Consider the following 26592-nt stretch of genomic DNA (forward strand, 5'->3'; position numbering starts at 1 on the left):
AAAAATAGAAAATTTGTAAAAACTGATATAATTTGTATTTTTCGTTGTGAATTTAATCAGTTAAGTTTTCTTAGCGATATTGTGAATGAAAGATTATATTATAGACTCTAGCTTGCATTCCTATGTAACCCCCACGCAACGGATTCTATTAAATTAATAAATAATACACGAGATACGATAAATTTATTTTTCATTTCCTCAACCGTGTGGGGTGGTACCCCTGCGCTAAATCATCTGTTTGGATAGGAGGTAAATAAAAGTCTTGAATCGAAGTAAAATCTCATTAATAAAAAGTACTACGTTAACTTCAAATACTATTTATTATCATAAAACGCATTATCGCCACAGAAAAAGCTTGCAAGTATCATTCGTAATATGTTTCACAACAAAGCAAGGTGTTTATTTGTCCAACTTTTTGTCCATTTTATCGAGTAGATGCCAGTAAAGTCCTTATCGTTTGATAGATAAATTTATTAGATATCTTAAAACGTGGTCAAATCCATTCATTTACAGCTGTTTGACAGTAATTTGTTCACATCAATTTTCTTCACATGCCACATTTATTCGTCATTGCTTATCTGCACGTTCTTAATTAATTTCACCTCCTCGATTCCACGTCATACATAACCTTACTCTTTTTCTAACTATAAATTAGATGATTATAATTATTTGTCGTTTTCATTCTATTCAGATTAGGTGGTTTTCGTCTACCTGGATCAAGCCTAGGCATGGATGTCCCAATTACTTCTGACATCATGATCATAGGGGGAAACTCACACCCCGAGCTAGCAACTCTAATTGCCAAGTACGTTTCTTTATATTCAATCCATCATGCTAATTTATGTAACCCTTTGCACATTATTCAATAATCCAATAACACATTTCTTATTGTCTCAGCCGACTTGGTGTGAAAAGTGGTGGCTGTTCGGTATACCATAAAACAAATCGTGAGACGATGGTAGAGATTGGAGACTCGGTTCGTGGAAAGGATATATACATAATACAGACTGGATCTAAGGATGTTAACAACAACATAATGGAACTGCTGATTATGGCCTACGCCTGCAAGACTTCTTCGGCAAAAAGTATTGTGGGAGTTATTCCGTATTTACCATACTCGAAGCAATGCAAAATGAGGAAACGTGGATGTATAGTTTCAAAACTACTCGCCAAAATGATGTGTAAAAGTGGACTCACTCATATCATCACCATGGATTTACATCAAAAAGAAATTCAAGGATTCTTTGATTGTCCAGTTGATAATTTACGTGCTAGTCCTTTTCTTCTACAGTATATCCAAGAATGTGTAAGTAGTATCGCATTTGCAATAAGATCAGCTATTTGATGAATCTCTATCATCAGATTCCAGATTATCGCAACTCTGTAATAGTTGCTAGGAATCCAGGCAGTGCAAAAAAGGCTACAAGCTATGCCGAACGTCTTCGTCTTGGTATTGCAGTAATTCATGGAGAGCAGCGTGAGTCTGAATCAGACATGAATGATGGTCGCTATTCTCCTCCAGCAGTTGTGCCTTCACGCACAATGGAAGTTGGTGTCGGAGTTCCTGTTCATCCTGCCAAAGAAAAACCACCAATTAATGTAGTCGGTGATGTAGGTGGACGCATCGCTATCATGGTGGTACGTTATATATTCTTTGGTGGTGTCGGATATCTCTTGATTATTACATGATTTGCTGTTAGATTGGTAATTGAAAATTGCAGGATGATATGGTGGATGACGTACAATCATTTGCGGCTGCAGCCGAAGTTTTGAAGGAAAGGGGCGCCTATAAAATCTACGTTCTCGCTACTCACGGTCTCCTAAGCTCAGATGCTCCTCGACTTATTGATGAATCACCCATCGATGAAGTGCGTAAAATACTATCGGGCATCTCGAATAATATCTCTTCGAATATCATTGATACAAGCTGAGTTGATTTTTGAACAGGTGGTCGTCACAAATACGATTCCTCATGAGCTGCAAAAGATGCAGTGCCACAAGATAAAGACCGTGGACATAAGTATCCTACTTGCAGAGGCTATTCGACGTATCCACAACAAGGAGTCTATGTCATACCTGTTTAAAAATGTCACTTTAGAGGACTAAGGAACAGAATAAAAAATCGATAGTTTATCATCTTATTGATATCACAGACGAACGTCGGACGTGAGACAAGAAGGTCCAGCTTTCAAATCCTACTACTTGTTCCAAATATAAAAATAAGAACGGTAATTGATAATAAAAATATGTGAAAATACAGATAAGGACACAGGCTTTCATATTTTACTAAAAATAGGCTGGGACCACTCCAACGCATATCTTTTCGTTCATTTTCTATGCTACTTTTTTATATTTTCAAGATCACGAATCCGAATTTTTGTGTGTGTGATCTTGTTCGTATATGTATACATTTTTCAACACATTGAGCGTTGCATTATAAAATACGTAGATCGTAGGAATTATTTATGTAAAACATACTCCGATATTGTCCTTATAGGTATAGCACAACTATGACGACGTATTAGTAGAATTATTGTCTCATGGAAATAATGTTATTATAAAATACCCATCATGGCAAAATTGGAATGGCTGTATGTTTCATTTCTTTCCTTATCACATATTTTTTTATTATCATTTGAAATAATTTTCTACTGAGCGACACACAAAAATATTACGGAGCATTGCAAAGCAGTTCCACTCTTCACCTCGTGCAAAACTACATTGCTCATCAGGAACAAGTATATTTGACATCAATACTTCTTACGTCCCTGAATTAATATTGATTTATTTTCCAGATTGGGTGTAGAGTAAGTAATGAAAGTAAGTTTTTTCTTTTGTAATGCAAAAGTATAATTTTGATATTACTAATTGGTATTTTGATTCGGAACTCTTGCATTTGAGTATTTAGGTATACTATTTTCAAAAACGTTGTATTCAACGTTTTCAAGTTAATTTACTTGCTAATTTACGTACTATAACTTTGAGAACCGAGAAACTCGAACCATAGATATATTGAACATATCTATGCTCGAACTAATGGTATGCTGCGCCTGGACTTGCGGAATATGCTTTACATTACAACGTGATGGGCTACCTGTTGCCAGGCGCACACATACTGAACCGTATGAGAATGTTCTGCACATGTTCCAAACTTTACTCAATCGATTTCCTATTCATTAACTGCTGCGAAAATTCTGATCCATCCGAATCATTAGTGAGCGAGTCATCCGGATTTCGTACGATAATGATGGTTCTTAAATAAAAGTAATTATGCGAACTGCATTATAAAATATTGATTTTCAATTCATGTCGATAATCCAATCAATAAATACTCTGTACTCATCATTTCCAATATGAATTGTTCAATTAATAACCATTTCAATCAGCTGCATGATGTTTCCTGGAAGCTGGTAGTCAATGTTAGGCAATTCAAACAGGGTGCCTCGCAGGGATGTATGGGTTGGATGAAGCCCGGAATCTTCATAGGATCTCAAATAATCAGAAAATGAGCGTGACGTTCTTACCAATGCGATACACCTCATTAATAATGACATGGTCTGATAATATTGAAATCAATCTACCTTCGAGTTTCATCGAGTAATAATCAGTTATTCGTTAACTTGATTAAATTCTTTATTTTCTTCTGAATGGATGACAAAAAAGATCAGGTGATCAATTCCGAGGGTAGCAATTGAGTTTAGTTAACAACTGATGGAATCGTTTCACGGCGTGCTCAAATTTATTAAAAATTGAACAACTTGTGCAAAAAATTTTCGCACTTCCGTGGTTGCAAAACGTGGTTAAACCCCATTTCAAATGCGCTAGCCTGTGATCAAGATCAAGAGACTCGGTAATCTCGTGCGGGGATGTCTGCGAATAAAACACATCTAATAAGAGTCGCACAACCGAATCGGGTTGCTTCTTCCTTCCAAAAGTTAAAAAATAAACCTTTTCCAGATTTTTCGTGTTTCTTCATTCCTGGTGCTTCGAAACGTAAAAAGTATCCACAGGAATACGAGGTCTACCTTTCCAAATGCAAGATGTTGGTTTCATTTAGACTGCAGATTTGCGTTTTCTGGGTCAAGATCTGATCAGTAATTCCAATGGATTATTCGCTAGTGCTAAGACTTTCAAGATATTCCCAATGTTGCATTGCGATACGATTTTTAATTCACGAATCGTCAAAATGATTTTTTGATTACGTCGAGCTAGAAGATATATAATCGTAGGTGAGGTAATTAGACAATAATAAATCAATGTAATGTTATTTTTTCAACAAATTTGTTTTAACAGAAACACTGTGCTGTTATTGTTATTGTTATTAGTATTACTATTGTTATTATAATTAATTTCTCTATTCACCAATAATTTCTGCTATACATAGAAGACGACAGTTAATTGTAAAATAATACATGATGATAAATCGATAGTGGTGTTTTTTTTTTTCTTTTCTATATGTATAGGTATACTGTCAGAGTCGTACGAAAAAAGGAGAGTATAACGAATGCTAATCGAAGGGACCGGGAACAGAATAGGGAAGGGGTCAGAATATTAAGTATCACAAAAATTGACATAACGCATGATGTATCGCTCTAATTATTAATAACTAAATAAAATACTATGGAGTCGTAAGCACGATATAAATAAATGCTCAAGCAATATGTACATTGTATTACATATAATACGTGTGTACTTTTAGTAAAATAATTAAGTAAAAAAGCCGTTGACGATTTTTTGCCGATTGGATAGAAAGTAATCGAGTAAAAATAATTGAAATTATTTTTGTGGGTTTTTTTACCCGTTTTTAAGATACAATTATGTAAAAGGGTTTAAGTACGGAAAGACAGAATTTTTACGAACTTTTTTTCTCTCTATGAGAACATATTAGGAGTCATGAATTCGAATTCGATGATGAATTTATATGAGAATTGGCTTTGTTGAAAGTCCCGGAAAAAGGGGATCTTTTTTTCTAATGATCTGCAGTAAAATCAGCCTCAAGTAAAACTAATACTGCTTGAATGAACTGGGTTTAAAGTTACATTAAACGAATATAATATATAATATACATATCTTTATATCCAATATTCAATATAATTATTTACTATTCACTATCTAGGCTTTCTTTTTACGTAATATTTGTTATGAATACATTAAGGCAACGGTTAACGTCGAAATAAATAGATACTACTATTGAAAATGTACATTATTTATCATCGATACATATATATAGCTACATATAGGCTTTATAAGTCAGATGATATAATAAATTATTGCATCGTACCGTCCGTTAAATTTCATTTCATTTCATTTCATTTCATTCAACTTGATTCATTTTTTATCACCAAAGAATTTTTTTGCACGTATAGAATGACAATAGCAAAAATATAATTTAGTGTATAATTTTTTTTCTTTTAAAAATGGAAACATAAAAAAAAAATGAAAAGAAAAACTTCGTCAAAATATATAAATAAGAAACAACGATTTGAGCAAATACGTATTTCCTACAATTATTATTATGTGCGTGTGTATATATTTATTTTGTTCAAATTTGTAATGTACTAGCTAAATATTATTTTTTGTCGAAATTGTTTTTTTTTTTTTTCATTATTGTTATTGCACAAAGGTACATGGTACCACTTATTTTTATTTCTATATATGTATATTCCAAAATATATACACAAAATACGAATATATTCTTTGCCTAACTTATATTTATATATCTATCCGCCCACGAGGCCGCCGTAAAAATAAGAATATGTACGTTAAATTTTTTTTTATTTTGTATGGTCACGGTCTTTTGTCTCATTAAACAATCTACCAAATTTATCATATAAGTACCCAAGAATCAAGACCGCAGTGTTCATTACTCACTATTATTCGTTTAATCATATTATGTATAGTCCTTTTTCATATACATATGTATATATGCATATTATATGTTTATATACATGTTATGTACATATTTATGTACTTTTTCACGGATGTAAGATTACGGAATTACTTTTGTCAAGGCACTGCAGTATAATTTTAATTGTTACATGGATAGATGATATAAATTTGCAATAATTCATCAAGTTTGGCGAAAACGCGCCGATGATAATAAATGCCTATTTTTGGAAGACACGTTCAGCAGGTGAAGGCATTCTTTTCCATCTTTACTTTATATTACTGTATAGTATATAATAATTGGTATACTTTTGGATATTTTTTTTGGCGTTCTAATTTAAATTGAACGTAAGATCGAATAACATAAGTTACGGGTTTCCCATGCAGCTATTAAAATCGCAAGTTTGTTGCGGAGATTTATTTTTCAATTAAAGTTGTCCGAATTACGAAAAAGGGAAATAATCAGGAACTCGATTGGCTAAAACTTGAAAATTAATTATCCTGCACTCATTTTCTTTCTTGCAATTTTTTTTTTTTAAGTACCAACCAAGTATGAATTACTAAAAATAATTAAGTGAGGTTGGGTCAGGAAATACTCGTACACGTTAATAACTAAAGTTCAAGAGTGCAGATTTTCTCTCCGGAGAATCTTTTCGTACCAAGAGCTGGGTTAAAATGAAATATAACACCGGTGCGGTTGATCACGTAGGTATTTCTAATTGGTCACGTGGCCACCGAGCATCCAAGCAAACGATAAACCCTCTCCAGGAAAAGGGTCAAGAGAAATAAATTTACAAAACACGAAAAACAGAAAATGAATTAAATAAAAAATGAATTACGATTCCGGAATCATGCCTGGTTGTTATGAAGCAACGTTTTTTTGTTGTTCTTTTTCTTTTAGGTTTGTTTTTTTTTTCATTCGTCCCTGACTAATTCCGTTCTCCAAAACCAGGACCAACGTTCGTTTGAATGATTTTTTCCGTTTTTCTTTTCGTTTTCGTAAATAAGAACCTGCAGCATTTTGTCATTGCAGAAAAAGCAAAGTACGTAAATAGAACGATATATCTGTTCGAGGCTTTGCAATATAAGCCCAGTGCTGAATAAATAAGACTAAAAGTTAAAATCATTTGAACGTGAAATAAAACAAAAACGACTGAAATGAGAGAAAAAAAAAATAGACAAGAAAGATGGCGGAGTCTCCGAAAATTCTGATGTAAGGTAGTTTTTGAAGTAAGCCAAACGTCATTGCTTGATTGGTTTTTTAAAAACAACATCCGGTTTACGAACGGGACGAATAGTTCGACGCTCTATTCTAAGGGCTCGATTTAAATCAAGTTCCGGCCCTTGCTGCGGAGTCTCCGCCGCCATTTGTCAGTTTCCGGTACTACTTGGACGTCTTCCGGGAGCCGCTTGAGTTGCGGCTACCGCAGCAGCTGCCGCACTCAACGCGGGAAGTGGAGTTTGATGACAGTGAGCACAGTGAAGACAAACTGTACAAGCTCCCAATTTACGCGCTAAAAGCGCTCGTAATTTTAATGCTGGACCCAATTTCATACCCATCGGACCCGTAAGGTGATCCTCGGAAAGAAGAGGAAGAGCCGCACCGTCGATACGGTGTTCCCGAAAATTCTGCAACAGCAAAGTGAAAAAAAATTCATTCACACAATGATACAATGCTATTTCCCATAGGTTGAGATAATTCTAACTGACGACAGTCGCAAAAGCTTGACGACTGTTTGATTTTTTATCTTTTCATCGCATCTGGTTTATCGATGTTTTTCGGAATATGATGCCATTTTGTACCGCATGTTAATATTGGGACTCCGAACAAGTTTTCTTGATTATTCAACAAACGATTTTTTCGTTTTCTCGGCAACAAATCTTCATTTTCCTGTATTCCAAGTTTGTTCGAACAAAATAACTCAAACCAAATCAGATAATTAAGAGTTGATGGAAGTAGAATATTACGATTAATATAAATCTACCTAAAATACGCAAATTAACGTAATAAACGTGATAAGGTCAAGAAACAGCCCGTCCATAATTTTTATTCAAATATAATAAATCAAACCCCGCGCTCTGCACAAGATGCGAGGGGAAATAAATGCATCTCTCGGTAGTAGGGCCCATTTATTCAGGTGGGATGGCGAATAAATATCTTGAGAAAGACCGACTGAGAAGCTAAGTGAGTAGGTAACTAAATGAGTGAATATACACGGAAAGAATGAAGGGGAAACAATTTCATTCACCTGTGCCGCGTAAGGTAAAATGGCCCATGCCTATAACAGGGCCGTCGAGTATAAGGTACCAGTCAAGCAATTAGAAGGAACAGCACTCAGTGCAACAGCAGCAGCAGCAGCAGCAGCAGCAGCAGCGAACGACGACGACGTTACTACTTTTAGTTCTTAGAATATACGTTCAACCAACACTGTTACTCGTTATGAATGAAATATTCCGGGTGTAGCACAAACTCTAACTGGGAATCGGATGCACCGCACACGCAACTACGAACTTACCTCCAGAATATATATATATAGATATACGCACACGTAAACATACTTTGTACATACGTATAATATATACACATATACGTCCGAAGGTGCAGCAGGAGGAGAATTGGAATCAGAAGCCGTATAGTAGCAGTCAACAGCAGCGGCAGCAGCTAGCTCGCAACCGGGAATCTTCAGGAGTAGGTAGAAGCCCGTCGAGGCAACCGGTCCCTCAGCGTATTTCCAGCTGCTGCACGCGTGCAACTAGTCGACCTCATTGGTTTCGCCGGTGTTGGATGTAATAACGTATATGTATATGTTGATCACGAGATTGTTTGTACGTATACACGGACGTAACACATATCCATACAACTACGTATGTACGTATTTTACCGTCGTCGCTACTACACTACCTTGAGCTTGAGTGATCGCTAATGACCGGTATATACACCGAGGTAGCTGCTGCGGATCTTGAAGTGCGCACGCTAGTAATTTTCAGCTCCCATTTTCGATTACGCTCGTGTTTTATAATCGACTGTATACCTGTACAGCTGTACGTGTACAGGGCCACCTTCGCACAGGGGCGAGGTAGCTCTCGAAGATTGCTAAAAATTATACCGTAAGATTGCCAACAAATTGATAGAAAAAATAACGGAATACAAAAACGAAATAATAAATGAATCACCCCTCGCGCTCGGGGAACTAGAAACAAGGAGATCCGAGTTCATTAGAAAAGACGAAAATGTTTAAAAAACCTGGCACTTGAATTAAACAAATTGGAAACCATGATTTTTTTGTTTTTCTCTTTACGAAAATGTCGTTGATATTTTTCTTTTTTGTAATTCAGAGGAAAATCTGCGGCACGCGATTTCATACGTATACCTACCTACGTATAACTATGCATATACGTATGTATTAATTTTCCAACTGTACGACCTGTAGAACGTGTTGGAATTTAAACTAATCTGTTACAATGAGTCGGAATACGTGATATTATAATGTAGCGTAAATTAGAAAAAAAAAAAAAAAAGGTTAAAAACATGGTATACCTGTAAGGGTGATGTGTGGTAGGTGGGAGAAGACATTCATTAGCATTCTTTGCGGTGGAACTTAAAGAGCAATTACGAACCGCAGAGTCTGTGACGACTGCCCATATTAGTGATAGTCAATTAGCGCAAATATATTACAAGTATAACACGTGCAGCGTGTTGTTTATCTCATATTATATTACGAATACGAAATTAAAACGAATTGAATAACACGTACATTTCTATTTCGTTCCCAGTGATTTTTTTTTTTTTTTTTTTTTTACGTTCTTTAAGAAAACCAAATGTTACACTTTCATTTGCTATCTTTTTCTTCTTTCAAGCGATTCGGTAATACGCAAACCAAAAAGATAGTTTTCCCGCAGCGCGTGGCCGTCCCGAGGATTTGAAGAGGTAAAGTTGAAATTGCGAATTTAAGGATCATTAATAACCTGCACATCGTTCGCTGACGGCAAAAAATGAAGAGAAAAAAATACTGACAAAAAATCGAATGGAAAGAGTCGAAGAACGTTTCGTTTAATCAGGCGGCTTGCGCGATCGGTGCGTTATAGGCGGGTATAGCGCGTATAGATATATTTCGTTAAATGGTAACTTTGAGTTTAGGTGGCCCGGGGTCCGAATGTCCGAGACGATTTTGTAAACGTACCCACCTATACACGTACACATCGGGTACGTCGTACGTAAAATCAGTCGATGTGGTGGTTATCTCGATTCTCGCGTATAGTGCGTTATGGAACGACTCGCTAATAACGTGTTTGAAGAAGGGATAATTGATGCCGACCAGGTCGTCCGTCGTCTCAGGGGTCCCCGGGGGCCCCTGGAGTTTGGAACTGGGTGGAGAAAATACAGGTTGTCTTCCCGCAGGTCGCCTGCGGTGCGGCAAGAAGATGATATATCCTCGTGACCGCAACTACGTCCGACGTTGACCCTCGACGCCGCCAACATTTCGTATTAGTTTTCAAAAGGGTTTCAAGTACTTTACTCGCGGATCATCACCGTCGTCATCTTGCATACCTCAACCGTATGTACGCGTAATATTCCATATATATATAAGAACCGAAAAAAAAAGTAGTCTTCGGAATGAGCGCAACCGACAGAAAGAAAAAATAAAAAATGGAAAAAAAATGAACACTTGTTGTGGGCGTCCTGTCCTTGCACTGTTTTTAAATGAAAGATTGTCAGGAAATCACGTGAAATAATTTTAAATTCTGACAACCCAGAGATTGTACGAGGAGACGAATGAAATTTGTTTGAAAATCGTCTCTATATTGCCCGAGGGACATTGAAACGTACGGATATATATTTTTATATTAAATCAGTGGGAGGTCATTTTAATGATGATTTTTGGTTTAGCTTGTCCATAATAAAGAATTGAGACTTTGACAGCTGTTATATATATATTAGCGTGGGTTTGATAAATTTATCGTCAACAAAACGAAACGTACACTGGTTTTCTACACGAACGAATCATACGTGTACGCATTATATAAATCGTATAAATCATCGGACACTTGAATAAATCGGACGGTGGATCATTTAATCGGTGCATCTCACCTGGGTTTAAAAAAAAGATGTCATTGATTGCAATCGATTGATTTGCACTGATAAAAAAAAGAGAATGTTCAAGCAAAGGTATAAGAATCAAATGCTTGGCGGTATGAACTTGCTAAAATCGAATCATGAAAATGAAAATTCAAGAGAAAACAGTTTCTGAAACTGGGCTACGGATTCGTTAGCCTTTGGAATTGGTGTACGCATGATGCAGGTCAACAGGATGCATGACGTACACGCGCACTCATTTCAGATGTGTGTTTATGGATGATCGATAATTAATAATTTTTAAATTAAGACACCTGTTCTCCATCAACGATCGAACTTTTCCATATCTACTGGTTTTCACGTATCCATAATTCATGGACTTAATGTTTCACGCGAGCATAAAATCCCACAGGAGAGGAGAAGGGAGATAAAAAGGGTCGGCACGATAAGCCTGCGAAGCCTGGTAAGATAACATACGAACCGATGGAAGCGGAGAAAAAAAAAAAGAAAAAAAAGAGAAAAAAATGAAAACGAAAAGCACAGAGAAACTGAAAAACGGGTATATAGAAATGTCAAGCGACGCGCACGCGAGATTTCAATGGTCGGCAAACGTGTATGGGTAAATATAATATACCTAGTGCAAAAAGTATGGCGAGGCGAAGCCGCTGCGGTCAGCGGTATTATACATATATATATTTATATGGTATATAATATATAAACATATATACATATATATATATATATATATATAAATGTGATACATAGGAGGGGTAGCCTGCATGAACACACGTACGCGAGAGAAGGCGCAGCAGCTGGGGTAAGGAAGCGGTTAGTGGACTGCATGAGCGAAACGGGGTTACCTAAGGTGAGGTTGGTTATTCTCGGATCGGGTTGGGTTGGGTCGAGTCTGGCGTCGCGGGGTATAGGTACGCCGGGACGACGACGATGCCGAGAGCTCATGCTCTCCGAGGACCGGTGACCTGCCACGCCCTGGCGAGGTCACCCCGCGACGCCCCCCCAACGCCAGGACGCAGACCGGCATACGCCTCGGGCACCGGCTTAACCAGATCAACATCCCGACGCTGCCGTTGCCGCTGCATCAGCGGCACATCGTGTTCATGCTGCACCGAAGCGCCTTCCTTTTCCAGCGGAAACGGGATCGTCGAGTCTCCAATTATTCCTTGGGATTCTTACAGGTTTCGATGCAGGTTCTATACCGATGCCAAGGCTCGACGGAAGCTCGAAGGCGTCGACGACGACCCGGAGGCTCCCGTTTGTATGTACCTACGCACGTCGAACGAATTCGAGGAGATCGATCGGATCGTGAAATTCCTTATCTATATTCAAATAAAGTTCATTACGTCGTCGCGATGATAAACTACATTTGAGCTGCGTACACGTATATGCGTGAAATGAATTTAAAACGCGTTACGTCACGAAACTTTGAACAAACATTCTTTGGGCAGGACCAGCGGAGCACCCGCGACCAATAATCGCGAGATTTAAGAAGTGGGTATGTATAAATATGCTAATATCATACGGCGAAATGTTAATTGATTCAGTTTTTAAATCACGCAACCCACAGCCGCGCGTTCTTTAGCGCGTCCGCAGGTTTTGTTCGTTTTCTTGTGCTTTCTCGGTTTCTTCTTTTTACATTATTTTTCTTCTCACACCACACCGTCGTCGGGAATCCTGATGCATCAGCCTTGAAGTAATTAAGGATACTGCTGCGAACCGTACGGCAAACAACACGTACGCGTTTCGCAACTGCATTTATTGGCGATAAATTTCAATTCGACAATTAATTTCGTCGATTGATCTTCGAGGCGTGTAATGTCATTTTTCTATGGACAAAATTCAAACCTCCCAGCGATCGTGCGTAGCCCGGGGAGGCAAAGGTAACGACAAGTTAACGAGGTCCGCAGAGAGACATCAATAACCAGACGTCAAGTCGTTTCAGCTTCCGCTAGAGGAAACCATTTCTCCGGTGCACCGGGCCGAAGCAAGTGGAACACAAGGTCGAGGACTGCACCTCCATCCGCTCCGTAACCACCACCGCGCACCTCCGCTCAAGTTTTACTTCGGCGTAATGATCTGGATCTAGATTCCCGTGTCTCACTTGTTCGCGGTCACCGCCGTTAAAGGTATGTTTTCCAGTGTTGCAGCCGGTAGCGAAATATTGTCTCTTCTTTTCGATTAGGTCCACTACAACACGTGCAAAGTTGAGCGGCGACTCGAATCATCGCAACATTTTTGTCGTCATTGATCGCTGTCCGTTAAAATTTTGCGTAACGGAACAGGAGAAGAGAGAATTTCATCCTTAATCAATTTCATTTTTTTTTTTTCTTTTTTTCAACTCTTACTCTTATCAATCAAACTAAATAGACCGAAAGGATGATTGATGGACGGACGATGCTTCATTGGCATGCTCTGATTGTGAAATCGGCTCCACTTTCGTAAGCGAAATATCAGATGAGCGAAGTACGAGTTTCTAAATTGATAAAATGATAATGGTCATCCGGTGGGTCTGTAAGACACTTGTAAAAAAAAAAAAAAAAAGGAAAAAACAATTAATATCAAGAGTACAGATAAAAATGAGATACAATCGCAGGGAAGTGTAAACTCCGATCACTTTAAGGTGGTACAAGAATTTTCTCCGCACTTTGCTTCGCGGTCATCGTGATTGGGATAGAGTTGTTGGGATTCGGAAGAGCAGGAGAGAGAATAGACGGGATCGGTTAAACTAATCGCGTAGGTTCTATACCTGTGGAGCTTAGGTATAAGAAAAAAAAAAAAAAAAAAAAAAAAAAAAAAAAAACGAGGGTTTCTTGCCCCTCGACACGGTGTTTTGCCTCATCGTAGACTGTCACCGTATAATTGAGGGACATTCGAAGAGCATCAGTAGACGAGAAAACGAGGGGAGAGGTCGCTTCTCCGCAACAACCAGAAGCGAGACTGTTAGGGTGAAAATAAGGCGGCGTAGGAAGCACCGTGCGAGGGGCGGGAGGGCGTATTGATTGCTCATCAACGGTAATGAAGGGTTTATAAGTTGATATTAGCATAACTAACTGGTTTCCCGGTAACGAAGCTAAGCTACACGCTTTCGCGAACACCTCTTCTTATCTGATCTTACGCTCGCCGCGCGCCTCTATCATTTTTAATTCTCATAGGTTTGAATTTTTCGGTGGGTATAGAATGAAAAAGTTTCCGAAGGTCTGGTGTACGAGAGGCAAGGCAAGCGGCTCGCGCTGTGGAGGTACGGAAACAACGATATTTCATTGAGCAGAATGGTCGGCGAGCGGTGGTCAAGTTGCCGGTTACAGATCGCGAGCAGCAACCGCGCGCGGACCGTAAGCGTCGACTGATCACTCCTCAGGGTTTAAACATCCACGGCACGCGATCCTCCGTTACCATAACGTATTCGCCGTCTCACTGTTTCCACCTAATATACAGCGAGATTTCCGATCGGACGATTATCTTATTTTTGTCCAAGTTTGAAACGAATGACGTTTCGAAGAGCGTAAGAATAAACGTCCTCGTATATAGAAGTGCGATATTTGCGGCAGGGTGGACAACGATTTATCTGGCAAATAAGATTCGAGATCTGTTATACACAGAACGAAGTCAATGGTATTTGTCGATCTCCAGGAAATAACAGCGTGCAAAGTGGTTTTTGTAATGCATCGGAGGTGCTCGAACAAAGCACGAGAACACGGAATAACACGGAATCCCATACGGTTCGACTGGTTGGAGAGAAATATCCTTCTAAATATCCAACTCGTGCGCGAGTGAAATAACTTCCCTCCTCTTGTTAGTCGAATGGAATGGATGAGCTTGAGGGAAATCAACGTCGTTTTGGCGATACTTTGAAAACCGTGCCGGTAAAAATCCTGCACTCGGACGCGGTCCGACTGGACGGGCACATTCGTACGGTGGCGAGCTCGCCTGCACGGTATATCTTGAAAGGCAACCTTGCAATGACCTCCGGTGAACCCGGTTACTCGACATGTGGTGCGACCGTACCCTGCACACGGAGACTAGACCTCCGCGAGGTAGATATCGCGGAAAGATCTACTCTGGTAGGCACGTGAGTCGCGAGCCTATGCGCAACAGCACCCTGCGATACGTACGTACCTACGTACGTACATACGTGTATGACTTATACGAGTAGAACCGCTGCTGCCGCCGCTGCTGCTGCTTCTGCTGATACTGTTGTAGAAGTAACAGCGGCACCGGTAGGTAACAGAGTTCACGGTCGTAGAGTAATCGGTTGCTCAGGAATGCGCAAATTTTAGAAAAATAGCCGGATCGATCGTTTAAGGCTTGAAAGAGTCACGATGAAGTCATTTACGGACGTTCGATCACCTTCAGGGTCTTCCAAGCGCTTGTTACGATCCGCGTCGAACTTTATTTAGGGTGAATTGATTCGTTGGATCGTGATTTTCGATGAGTCGGAATCATCCTAGAATTCCATTGTTCCGTATCGTATATGTGTACATACACTTCCGTTTTTCTTGCAAGGTTGAACCGACCCAGCGGGATGGCACAAACCGATACAAGATATCATCCCGGGTTACACGTTGTTCGCCACCGGGACAGAAGAGCACAACATACCTGCAGTATAGGTATACATATATATATATAATATATACACGTATCCGTGAAACCCTCGCTTCGTCGTCGAGTTTGTCGTCGACCACGCTGTCGGGGGGCCAAGTTGACAGAAAACGCATAGCAAGAATTCGAAGAGGTACTAGAGGGTATCGAGAAATACGGTACATGAAGTTACACGGTGTTGCTGCGGCGAAGAGGAACGAAAATAAAAAATAAAAAATAAAAAGAATGGGAAAAAAGGACTGTGAATATAACTAAAAAATAAAAGGGAAACGGAGAGATCTGCTTTTCACTGTTGGTATGTGAACCGCCGCTGCTACGGTATATATCCGCTATCTTTTATCGGACGAGACTGACAAAAGCCGACCACGAATGACCGCGGCATGCAGAACCATGGAGTTCCAGCGAGTGAGTTGAAAAAAGCAGGAGCAGCCTATCGATCTCCATCTTCTCGAATGACTTCGCGTGTGACATTCGGTGAGACGGGGTGTGCGGACGGAGCAAATGCACCGTGCCCAACGAGAGACACGAATGATGATTAATACCGTAGAAAATTTGTACATTCGAATAGAAGAGAAAGAATGAAAAGAAAGAAAAAAAAAAAAAAACACGAAAATGATATAAATTTCATTTTAATGGTATAATTAGGTGGAATTTCATGTAATGACCACCGAGACAACCCGTAAAGATGCAATTATTACGGAATTAATTTGTCTGAATATTGTTAGAAACTCTTGATATAAACCCGCTGTTCACGTCGTGTTTAGTATAAAATAATATACCCATACGACTATTTAATCGCTTTAGTATAATATAAAACCATGTATATAAACGCGGTGTAGTTCAAAGGCGTATGTGTAGACAAGTAAATAACTAATTGCTTGTTGAATGCTAATAACTTTGGAGACACCTTGTACTACTGTCTCTCAAAATATAAGCAACGATGCTTTATAAAACGAATACCCGCGGAGAACCCCTTAGCGGCAACCTTTGATCTTTTCTGGACACCAACAAGTGTCCAAACTTTTTCGTTCCCCGAATCCCCGAGCGCGAGGTCCTTGAACCCGTTCCGCGAGTATCATATCGCCAAATAATAACTAACACGTACCGCCATTTTGATTGTTCATTTTTTCTCCCTATTTTTTTTTTTTTTTTCTCGTCCTCGTCCTCCGACCGAAAGCCATTACGCGAAATGATGTTGCAGTATTTGTAGTACATAGTTATAAAAGTATATCGCGGACGCGGCAGGATGGAAGTATTCTTGAATCGAATTTTGCGCCATTCAAGAATCGCTTCTGAGTATAATTTTTTTGTTTTTTACCTTTTCGGTCATTGAAACGGTGAAAAATCTCGTCGATTCACAAGAATAATTCCGAACGAACCGAATTACCTTTTAAGCGGTCTTTAAGAAGCGGTTAATCCGGCATAAAGGGTATCATGATCGTGAGACCCCGTCTCATAGTGGTGAGTCCGTGAACCGGAGTGATCCAGGCAGGTAGTCGACTCGTTTCGTTTCCAATACCGACTGTGTTCGAACGCCGAAGTGTACACGGGTACGTGATTGAAGAAACGATTCAGAAATCGATCCGAGAACGCCGTCCGTCCGTCTGTCCGTCCGTCCGTTCGTTCTTCAACTACATATATACTCGAGAGTTGATAGTCGTTTCGCTCTTCTTCCTAATTGATTAACTTTGTACCTCTCTCATGTCAAAGTACCTACAAACCGACGACACGAGAACTTAGGGGGGGGGGGGGGGGGGGGGACGCAAAGGACATGCAACGACGAAACAAAGCAAAAAAAAAAGAAAAAAAAATATAACGCCGGTTTTAAAAAGAATCGAAGTGGTCAACGGCTGTGTTACCGCCGGTACACGGCGTCTAAAAAGCCTCAGCTATCCGGTCTCTGGTCATCCGTGAACCCGAAGGCGATGTCGCGCACTATAACCACTAGGTTGTCATTCTTTTTCCCCGATCTTCGTAGATTTCCCGTTACACTTGACGGTTATTGGTGTACCTCGATATCCCTCCGTGAGATTTTCTTCGAACGACGCATAAAACGGTGTACTTAATTAATGTGGCGTGCGCACGAATCCGCGCCAATATAAAGTTCCACGATTTTATTAACCGCTACATTTTCAATATCCCAATAATTCTTGAGTAAGGAATTCATTTATCCAATAGACATTACCACACTTACCGCACACTCGACGTTATAGGCCGTTACCGATTGTGAGATTTTCTCTCACAAAGAGTATCTTCTGCACACGAGCTAGATGCTCCGACGCGTGAGGTGTATATGTATGTACGTGGGTAATGTAAGGAACTAAAAAAGAAATGTAGAAAAAAAGAAAAAAAAAAAAAAAGACGCAACAAAATAGAGAAAATATCCACATGATCATTTCCAATCGTATGTACCTACGTATATAGTACCGCCATAGTCGTAATTCAATCTTGAACGCGGAGGGTCTGGTAATATGGTGGTGATGTTGGTTACCTTTCGAAATCTCCAACTTGTACATAAATACTCCGTGAGGTAATAAGATGGAAATGGTTGAAACACGTGTGGCAAAGTAAGATATTAAACCGTCTAATCCGTATCACATTTTATACAACGAATGAGCGATCGAATCCACGACGAACAGAAGGACGTAGGTGGGTGGGTATCCGCGATACCGGACCAACGAATAAAACCAAAGCTCACCCAAGCCAACTTTGAGCATACGTATGGCGTATAAGTACATTATGAGTACATACGAGATCGTTGTTTCAACTTCAGCGACTCTATAAATATGAGAAAGTGTCATGTTCTGTAGAAAGTATATTGCATCCGTCGATATAACGTTAAGACTTCATAGCCGCGGTATACTATCCGGTAGAGTGCCGAGGGTACTATCGTACGATAAAAGCAGGGAAGGGGATTGGCTGAGAAAAGTCGGATATTGCCGTCACATATCAGGTCATTATGGTATGCACCCAGGACGACGACGTGGCGAGTACTTCGAAGACGCGATTAAAGAAACCTGTGCAAAATTCATTACCTTCTACAATTGACGGCTGTAAGAAAGGCGAACTTCTAATCTTCATACGTATAACGATCAGTTTTTTTTTTTTGTTTTTTGTCTCCAACCTTTCAATATGACAAAGCGATCGTTTCTTTTTTTTGGTTTTTTGAATGTACAACGTACTTTCATTTCCGAGATAGCATGCTGAGGTATATAGTCATTTAAAACTACTCTAGCGTTCGATCCCGTTTACATTAAACGCACACAGCGTCGCGTATCTCGCGGTAACCGCAGAATGTGAAGAAGCTACGAGCGTACATTAAAACAAAAAGTATAAAGCGAAGAAAAAAGAAAAAAAAAAAAAGAAATATCTAATGCAGAATAAGAGTTGCGCGCGTGGCGTTGCGTCGGTATGTTGATAATTTCCATAGCGGCGAATCATGTCGTGCAGGGAAAATCGGTGTAATAACTTCGAGATGAGTTTCGCTACGAGTCTACGAAAGGATTCTGCACGACCTTGAATCGTTACCGCGATGATACACATAAAACGAAAAAATGTACACGCGTACATATCCGCACTGTGTATGGACGGAATGTTCTCTATAAATTTTTCGATCAACGGCAATGCCAATCGCGGCGAGACACGAGCGGCGGATAAAATATCGTCAAGATGAACAGACGGACGGATGGATAAGCAACCCCGTTCGACCGACGAAAGTATCGTACGTTTGTAATATATAAAAAATCAATCGCGGCGACGGCAGTGACCATTACCATACGTTATTGGTCGGCATTGGTCGGGGCGCGCGGTTCGGTCACTGCCGTGTTGCCATAACTCTAAATAAATAAACTCTGGGACAGATAAATCTGCGCGGGTACCCTTTTACCCGTGTATAATGCAAATGCAATCATGTCCTGCAAGCTGAACCGCCAAGTTCTGCAGCTATACACAGCAGTGGGCATCAGTTTCGAAGAAAAAATCGAATAAAATAAATGGATAATAATAAAAAAAAAAGAGAGAAAAATTATTTTTCTTCTAACTGATATCGCGCTGCTGCAAGGTGAATGAAAAATCGATGAAGAATTACAAAAAAAAATTGCGTTCACTTGAAGACTACAGGGTAGAGGCGCCATGGCGGTTATTTGAACGAATTATATTATATTCGTCTACGATGACGGAGATTCGTGCACATGTAATAACTAGTTGCATCACAGCGAGTAAAATTATTGTTTCGAATTACCTTTTGACTGTATATATACTACTTTTTCAACTAAATTATGCAAACTAATTTTCAAATTCCGATATTATGTATTCATTAGCACGTTCACTTTGTAGTATAGGTATAGCTAGTTTTCAGCAGAGTGAAAGAAAACGCATACTGTTGCGCTACCGTTGTTTATTGTTTATCGGCAGAAATAACCGGCGCACGTGCCTCGCTGCAGCGAAGGAAATTCTGCAGAATTCTTGTTTTTCTTCTTCTTTGTTACTTTAAATAACAATAATGCACCTAGCTGTATATACAAATATTGCGGGAATTTGCCTATTTGCAAATAAAACGTGTATTAGAAATTACACCGTATAGGTGTATACACGTATGCGTCAACGCACATCGGGTAATCGACAAATCATCAAAGTAAAAAAAATGAAAAAGAAGAAAAGAAGGTAAAACTTCACTCCAAAAAATGACCTTAACAATTGTGACAACCGTGTAGTTATTCGGTTTTTCTTTCTTCTCGTTGTTTCAAGTTTTATTCGTCCATTTTTTTCCTATTTCGTTTCTAACTTGTCGCGCTTTTGCCACTCGGTTCTCGCGGGTCTCAAATAACGACGCGACGTTCAATACGTACGATGGGTTCACAACGTGTACCACATCTTCGCATTATTAAAACTCGTTCCCTATACGCTGATCACGTAACCATACGTATTGAAAGTGTCTACAATATGTGTACACGTGTACGTTCATACGTATACTATCGTACCTGTAATAATGTAATACATAAGGGAAGTAAATACTCGAATTATAATAGCTGAATTAGGGCTTCACTTTTAAATTACGGACTTACGTATATCTCGGCAAAAGACTGCACTACAAAGAAGTGAGAAGTAGATCGTGCATTGTACCGTACGTATCCATTTATAATTCGTTTCTTACCTGCAACAAAAGAATGAGAAAGGACGATGGTATTAGACAAATGACAAGCGTTGAAAAATTCATCTAACAAATTACCGTATATACCTACATATACACACGTCTATTCTCCCGTACACTCGAGCATTATACTTAATAATCTTTTGTTGAAATGATAATCGATTTGCGAACGCCGCGGTGAACCTGTACGTTACATACCGTAACGTATCATGTTCACGCGATACACGTGTGTACGTATCGTACACACGTTCGCGTCGGTATAGAAATTATTTTATATTTCCTTGAAGCCGAACGAAGGGGGGGACGGGTAACTAACTATTATATGTACTCTGTGAAAATGAAAGAAATGAAAACTGAATAACGAAAGAAAAAGAGAACGGACGAGTGTTAGAAACTGTGGATGAGTTGGAGAACGAGAATCACGTATACGGTTCAATCTTATCGCACAAAGAACTTGGGTAGGTTTAAAGGATATTAATTACGGGTCAACGGGGGGTACGGCTGGTGATAATTATTACCGTTTCAAGTCATCGTGCACATGCGATCCAGCGGCTATATAATACACACTTGATTGTTCCGAGGCATTCAATGAGCGTGGAAAGTTTTGCACCCTTTGTCGCACAATTATTAAATGTTCATTTGAAGCGGAATCAAGTTACAGTTGCACAAAAAATTACACCACCCGTATGTACACCGAAAGAAAACTAGACAGAATAGAAGAGGAAATATTCGAATCATTATTCATTATCTGAGTACGACTGACGATCGATGTTCTAGGAAATGCGTCCTTTACCGATCGGAGTAATAGCTTTGACATAAGATCAGGAATCGGCGCCCTGGGCTTTCTCGTTCAGCCTATGTTGAGATAGATTATAAATGGCTCGATCGCTTCGAGAACTGAAAAGCCGCCCTTGATCGTCGTATGGCAGTAGCCCGTGATATCGCTGTTCTACGTACACGGTTCTACCTATGGTATTAGAATTTCTGAATGTATTTACGGTATGTGTACCACGCGGCGTTCCCGTTTTGCTCCCATTTTGATTACATTTTAATCGATACTATTCCTTCTAGTTGATTGACTTTTTTTTTTTCATCTTATTTTTCGACGTCTCGTAATTGCGGTGTGGTACGGTCGCATGTAGTTGGTTAGCGAGTTTTGAATATATATATATACATATATATATATTTCTATTCAACTCACAGTCTAGTTATTGGTTGTGCAACCGGCACGTTTTGTTTGCCGTACATTATACTGCCGCGATGCTGTGCGATCGAGAGAAACCGAATTACCGTAAGCCCACAAAGTAGAGCAGGTATATATATATATTAGCTTGTAATACAGAGTCATCTGTACAGCTCCTTACGCTGTGGCTTTTATGGTCGCATACCGTGAAGGATATGGTGTGTGACAGTTGTTGACTAAAAAAAAAAATAAGGTCTAAAATATGTACTCCACATCGAGTTTAAAATCGATACGTTCCACGGAGAAAAATGAAGCTCGAATTATTTTTGCCGAATTATGTACCTCCGAAATCGAGAGCTCGTTTGATTCGTCGCGAACGATATTGGAAGAAAAAAAAAATTGAATTTTAAACCAAGTATTCGAAACACGAACACGAAAAAGATTCATTAAAGAAAGATGAGCAGCTATCTCGGGATTTCATTCGCGTCATGGACTAATTTATGAAAAATTGACGAGCTATACTCGTACGAAATGTGGGGGGGAAAAAAAAAAAAAACAAACCTCGAAGTTTGCGTATAGTTTCGTCATTCGACTTGGCATTTCAAATCGTTCCTTATTTTATAATTACACTTGCCGATCGACACCGAGTTAAATTAATTTTCTTCGTTTGACGAGAATCTTAATTCATTTCACGTTTCACCTTAACAAACCGAGGTAGTTACCACTCGGCTAACATTCCACGGTGGGCTATTTGAACGAGCTTTAAAAGTCAAAGTGCATCTCGATCGATGTTTATGTATGTAACTATATATATACATAGGTATACGTATACGTACGTACATCCACAGGACATACCGCGTTCGCTTCAGCCTGCACAGTTCTTGACGTCCGCACACATGTAAGTTACACAGCTGCATGTACGAGTACGTGCACAGATGTATACAGAGTTCTGCTCCGGAGCGCCTCAGGAGTCAAAGGGGGAAGACAAAGGAGCGAAAAGGGGTAAGGGATAAGGTAAGGCGAGGATCAGATCGCGTCGTCGTGTGTGGTCGCTTCTAAAGAGGTTGAAACGGGGTGCCACGCCGCCTGTTCCACCCACACGTAAAAACGTCCGACGATCGACCGCGTCGACTTTTCTCAATAAGTAGCCGCGATTTTTCATTTTCCCCAACATAGAATTGATAAATTTGTTCGCTCATTCGCGTAGGTAATTATCGATCGCGTCCGCGGTGACGCGGTTGAAGTCGACGGAGTGACGGGATGAGCGTATACGGGGATCGGTCGAAAGTAAGAGAAGGAAGAGAAAAAGGAAAGTAAAAAAAAAAAATGCGCCGCCTCTCGAGAGCTGATTAAAATGAATCGATCAGCTCCGCACGCTATAACGCGCGAGCATATAGTAGCTGTAGCTGTAGGTACGTACGTATAGCGGGGAGAAATAGCTTCTGCATTCGCGATTCTATCAGCTGTTTATACGACGAGACGTTATACGTATGTATGTAGGTATATATACGTTCAGCATCAGCGTCAGAAACAGAGGAGCTTAATTCGTATAAGGGGTCGCATGTCGCAGGCGTGTCGCGCAAATGGACGCGAATACCTGCCGTCCGCACGTACAGACGTCCGCAAAATTTTATATCGAATTAAATCTAATTTGCGTTCGAATAACAACGATAAAATAACGATTTTGGTGTTTTTTCCGAAAAATGAAAGACAATCGTGTCGTCAATAATTGCTCCAATCGTTCTATCGTCAAATTTAGGATTATGCTAATGAACGCATGTTAATTGAAGCCGGGCTCTCAAGCTGATCATTTCCGTTATCTCGACAAACTCTAGAGATATCTCAGTTCTACGTGGGTGGGTAAAACTTTGTTACAGACTTTTTTGGATTTCACCGTATGACCTGTTTGATTTCGATTACCTCGTTGAGAAAAAAAATTATGATTTCACAGCCTGTTCAATTTTTTCTTTTCATCATGTATTTTAAATAAGCTGTTGTAAAACGAATTAGTTTCCTATTTTTCGTACTTATCCTTTTTCGCAAATCTTTCTTCACGACATTAATCAGGTTTAAAACGTTGATTAGAAGAAAGAAATGCGGTAACGATCGCACGATCATCGTTACAATCGTTACGAGAGACGAATATAACGTATAGGTAATTGGTAGAAAAAAATAAGAAATCATTCTCCTCAAGTAGCCACCTAATCTCGAGGGATATCCCGCATATCCAGGAGTCCCTCTTAAAAATATAATGTAAGGTAGCTGGTCCGCTTTCTCCTTCGTCGCTGTACTCTTTCATTCCACCCTCCTCATTATAGGTATTTATTTTCGGTTCTTTTTATTCATTTTATACAGCACTATAATCTATGTACCATACCTGCTTTTTTTTCTTCATTATAATCCGTAAATTTCTTTCTTTGGTTTCATTTTTCTAATCATTGTAATATCTTCATTTTATTTTATTTTATTATTATAATGTTGTCGTTTTTTTTTTTTTTTTGTTTTTTTTCTCTCTTTCGTCGAGTTTTTATCTCGCCTTTATTTTTCTTTTCGCACCGTAATTACTTCTAGTCTGCTCGCGGTGGTTCAATAGCCAAACTTATAATTTAATGGTTAATTATATAAGAGTCTCCCGTAGCCGGGACGCGGGTAGCCACTGGGCGGCCACAGTGACGTGCAGGAATGTTCCCTGTTCCCTGTTATCTCTTTCTCTTTCTCTCTCTCCCTTTCCTTTTTATTTTTCTTACTCTCCATCCCCTCTCGCCCCCTCGATTTTTCTCTCTTTCTCTTTGCTGCCCCGCCAACCAGGTTTATATAGCTACGAGGCGGTCGCGGCATTGGCCAACAACTGTTTGCAGAAGTGGACGAGTCGGTGAGGACCAATCGGTGCGGAACATCGGCATCTTTTTTTCTCCTCTCATTTTACTTCGCTTTTCTCTTTTTATATTTCATCGATACGCTATCGAGGGGTTTCTTTTATTTGTCGAATTGTAAGTAGGTGTATTCATACTTTTGGAAAATGAGAGAAAAAGAGAATTTTCCCGTAGATGGAAAACGAGACGATGATCGTCATCGTCGCAGCGTTTTTGTTTCATTTATTTGATTCTTCGTTCGTTGGGTTTGTTCGTCACCGTGTTTTGTGTACATGTATATATATATGTATATCAGATCAAAAGGGGAGCAAGTATATCCGTACGTGTAAGACGCGATGTGTACCTCCACTCGTTGCGTTGCGGTTGTTACGGACATTTGTGAGAAGAACGGGTTTCATACGTTGAAAATAATTACGCTTCGCAGCAGCGTAAGCAAAAGCTGCAGAAGTAACAGAATGAGGATATACAGGCTCTCCATCTTCTTCCACGGTGTTATATATATATGTATAGTATATCCCTCTATTGCGTATAGACACCCCGTTGAAAACAACCGCGCACTTTGGTTTGCCGTACCATGTGCGTTGCAGCTTCGGATTATTGTGGAGTACAAAATATCATATACATATATACATAGGTACGTAGGTATGTAAGTACCTTCGCTATAGACCAGTCGTCGAGTTCAGTGCCGATGTAATTAACGACACTGTAAATCAGTACCGGTTAACGCCAGGCACCAACCACAGAAGTTATGGTCTTGACAGTTTTCCGATTTGTTAGCCAACTGATATTTATGAATGGGCTGTACCCCCTCGTAACCCCTGACCGAAGTGCGCCTCGTTTTATCTCGCTCGGTCCCAAAGTACAGCGGGCGCGAATATTTTTGTCCACATAATTATTCACCGTTTCGATTGAAATCTCTTTTCAGTTTTTCTCGTACCTTTTTTATCGTGCCTACGTATTTTTTTTTTTTTCATTCCGCTCTCTATTCGTCTCTTTGTCATTTTCGTTGCTACAGCGAGGAGCGTTCACCAAACGGGTAATATAAAACGTTTCAATTCGCTTCATAGAATTACTATAACAGTACTCGGATAATAAGAATGAATTTATCGATAGCAAAAAGAAAGAATATGATAAAATGAGTTTACTACCATCCGCAGAGCGTTCGGCGAGTGGTTACATTGAGATGAGGTGATTCAGATCTGTCCAAAGAATCGCCTGTAGATAGGTACAGATCGAGCATATCGTGGTGGGTGGTGGTTCTTCTCTCTCTTCTACCTTTCGTCTTCAGGGGTTGGAGGGAGGGACGCTCGACTAACTTACCGCGGCTCGTTCCGCGTCCTCGAGCATCGCGCACACTTTATTTTTTTTTCTCTCTTTATCTCTCCTTCCATTTCTTTATTTCATTCGTACACCGTACGTAAATAGGTATACACCTTCCTTCCGTTAACAATAATCCAAACAATTAACAAATAATATATACCGTAAACGAGTCATCGACGATTCTCTTGCATTCGATTAGCGCGACATGAGATGAAAGTTCCATTTTTCACGGTCCCGTTGGAAAACAAAAAAAACGAACAAAAAGGAAAAACGACGGTTGACCGGCGGTACTGCTCGTTAATGCGAGCGACTTCTATTCCCCCTTTAAAATGGGCCGCTGTTTTTCTTCCATTTTTTTCTTTTCTTTTCTCCGGACCATCCTGTACACGTCATCTCACGCCGGTATATTTATACGTATGAACAAGACACTTCGCGACAGTCCTCCGATACCGTGTAGTAAACTTTTCTAGGCGTATTCCAAACGATAATT

At 39.6% G+C, this 26592-nt stretch overlaps 2 protein-coding genes across 13 annotated transcripts in view; one reads left to right on the forward strand and one right to left on the reverse strand.

The window, feature by feature from the left end:
- The first annotated feature begins 111 nt into the window (after window positions 1–111).
- Window positions 112–2586, forward strand: LOC105692067 (phosphoribosyl pyrophosphate synthase-associated protein 2). 6 transcript variants are annotated; one of them, XM_012411013.3, is made up of 6 exons: window positions 112–249; window positions 692–805; window positions 898–1306; window positions 1363–1638; window positions 1722–1868; window positions 1948–2586. In XM_012411013.3, exons 2-6 carry the CDS (start codon window positions 729–731, stop codon window positions 2104–2106), a joined length of 1068 nt encoding a protein of 355 aa, XP_012266436.1. In that variant the 5' UTR covers window positions 112–249; window positions 692–728; the 3' UTR covers window positions 2107–2586. The 6 variants fall into 6 exon arrangements, with proteins under 6 accessions (XP_012266436.1, XP_012266447.1, XP_048516004.1 ...); XM_012411024.3 differs by having other exon boundaries at window positions 224–357; XM_048660047.1 differs by having other exon boundaries at window positions 230–249; window positions 697–805.
- Window positions 2587–4872: 2286 nt separating this feature from the next.
- LOC105692376 overlaps window positions 4873–26592 on the reverse strand; it is a 166100-nt gene continuing 144380 nt past the window's right edge. For all 7 annotated transcript variants that reach the window (XM_048660044.1, XM_048660046.1, XM_048660045.1 and 4 more), the window contains one exon: window positions 4873–7515. In XM_048660044.1, the coding sequence (XP_048516001.1) occupies window positions 7258–7515 (258 nt within the window). In that variant the 3' untranslated portion in view covers window positions 4873–7257. The remainder of the gene's footprint in view (window positions 7516–26592) is intronic.

This window comes from Athalia rosae, chromosome 1, assembly GCF_917208135.1.
Source record: "Athalia rosae chromosome 1, iyAthRosa1.1, whole genome shotgun sequence".
NCBI lineage: Eukaryota > Metazoa > Arthropoda > Insecta > Hymenoptera > Athaliidae > Athalia > Athalia rosae.

Coding starts and splice junctions, on each gene's coding strand:
- LOC105692067 (XM_012411003.3), top strand. CDS start 376: ATGTTTCACAACAAAGCAAG. Junction 1,307..1,362: donor TACAGTATATCCAAGAATGT/GTAAGTAGTATC, acceptor CTCTATCATCAG/ATTCCAGATTATCGCAACTC. Junction 1,639..1,721: donor GACGCATCGCTATCATGGTG/GTACGTTATATA, acceptor TGAAAATTGCAG/GATGATATGGTGGATGACGT.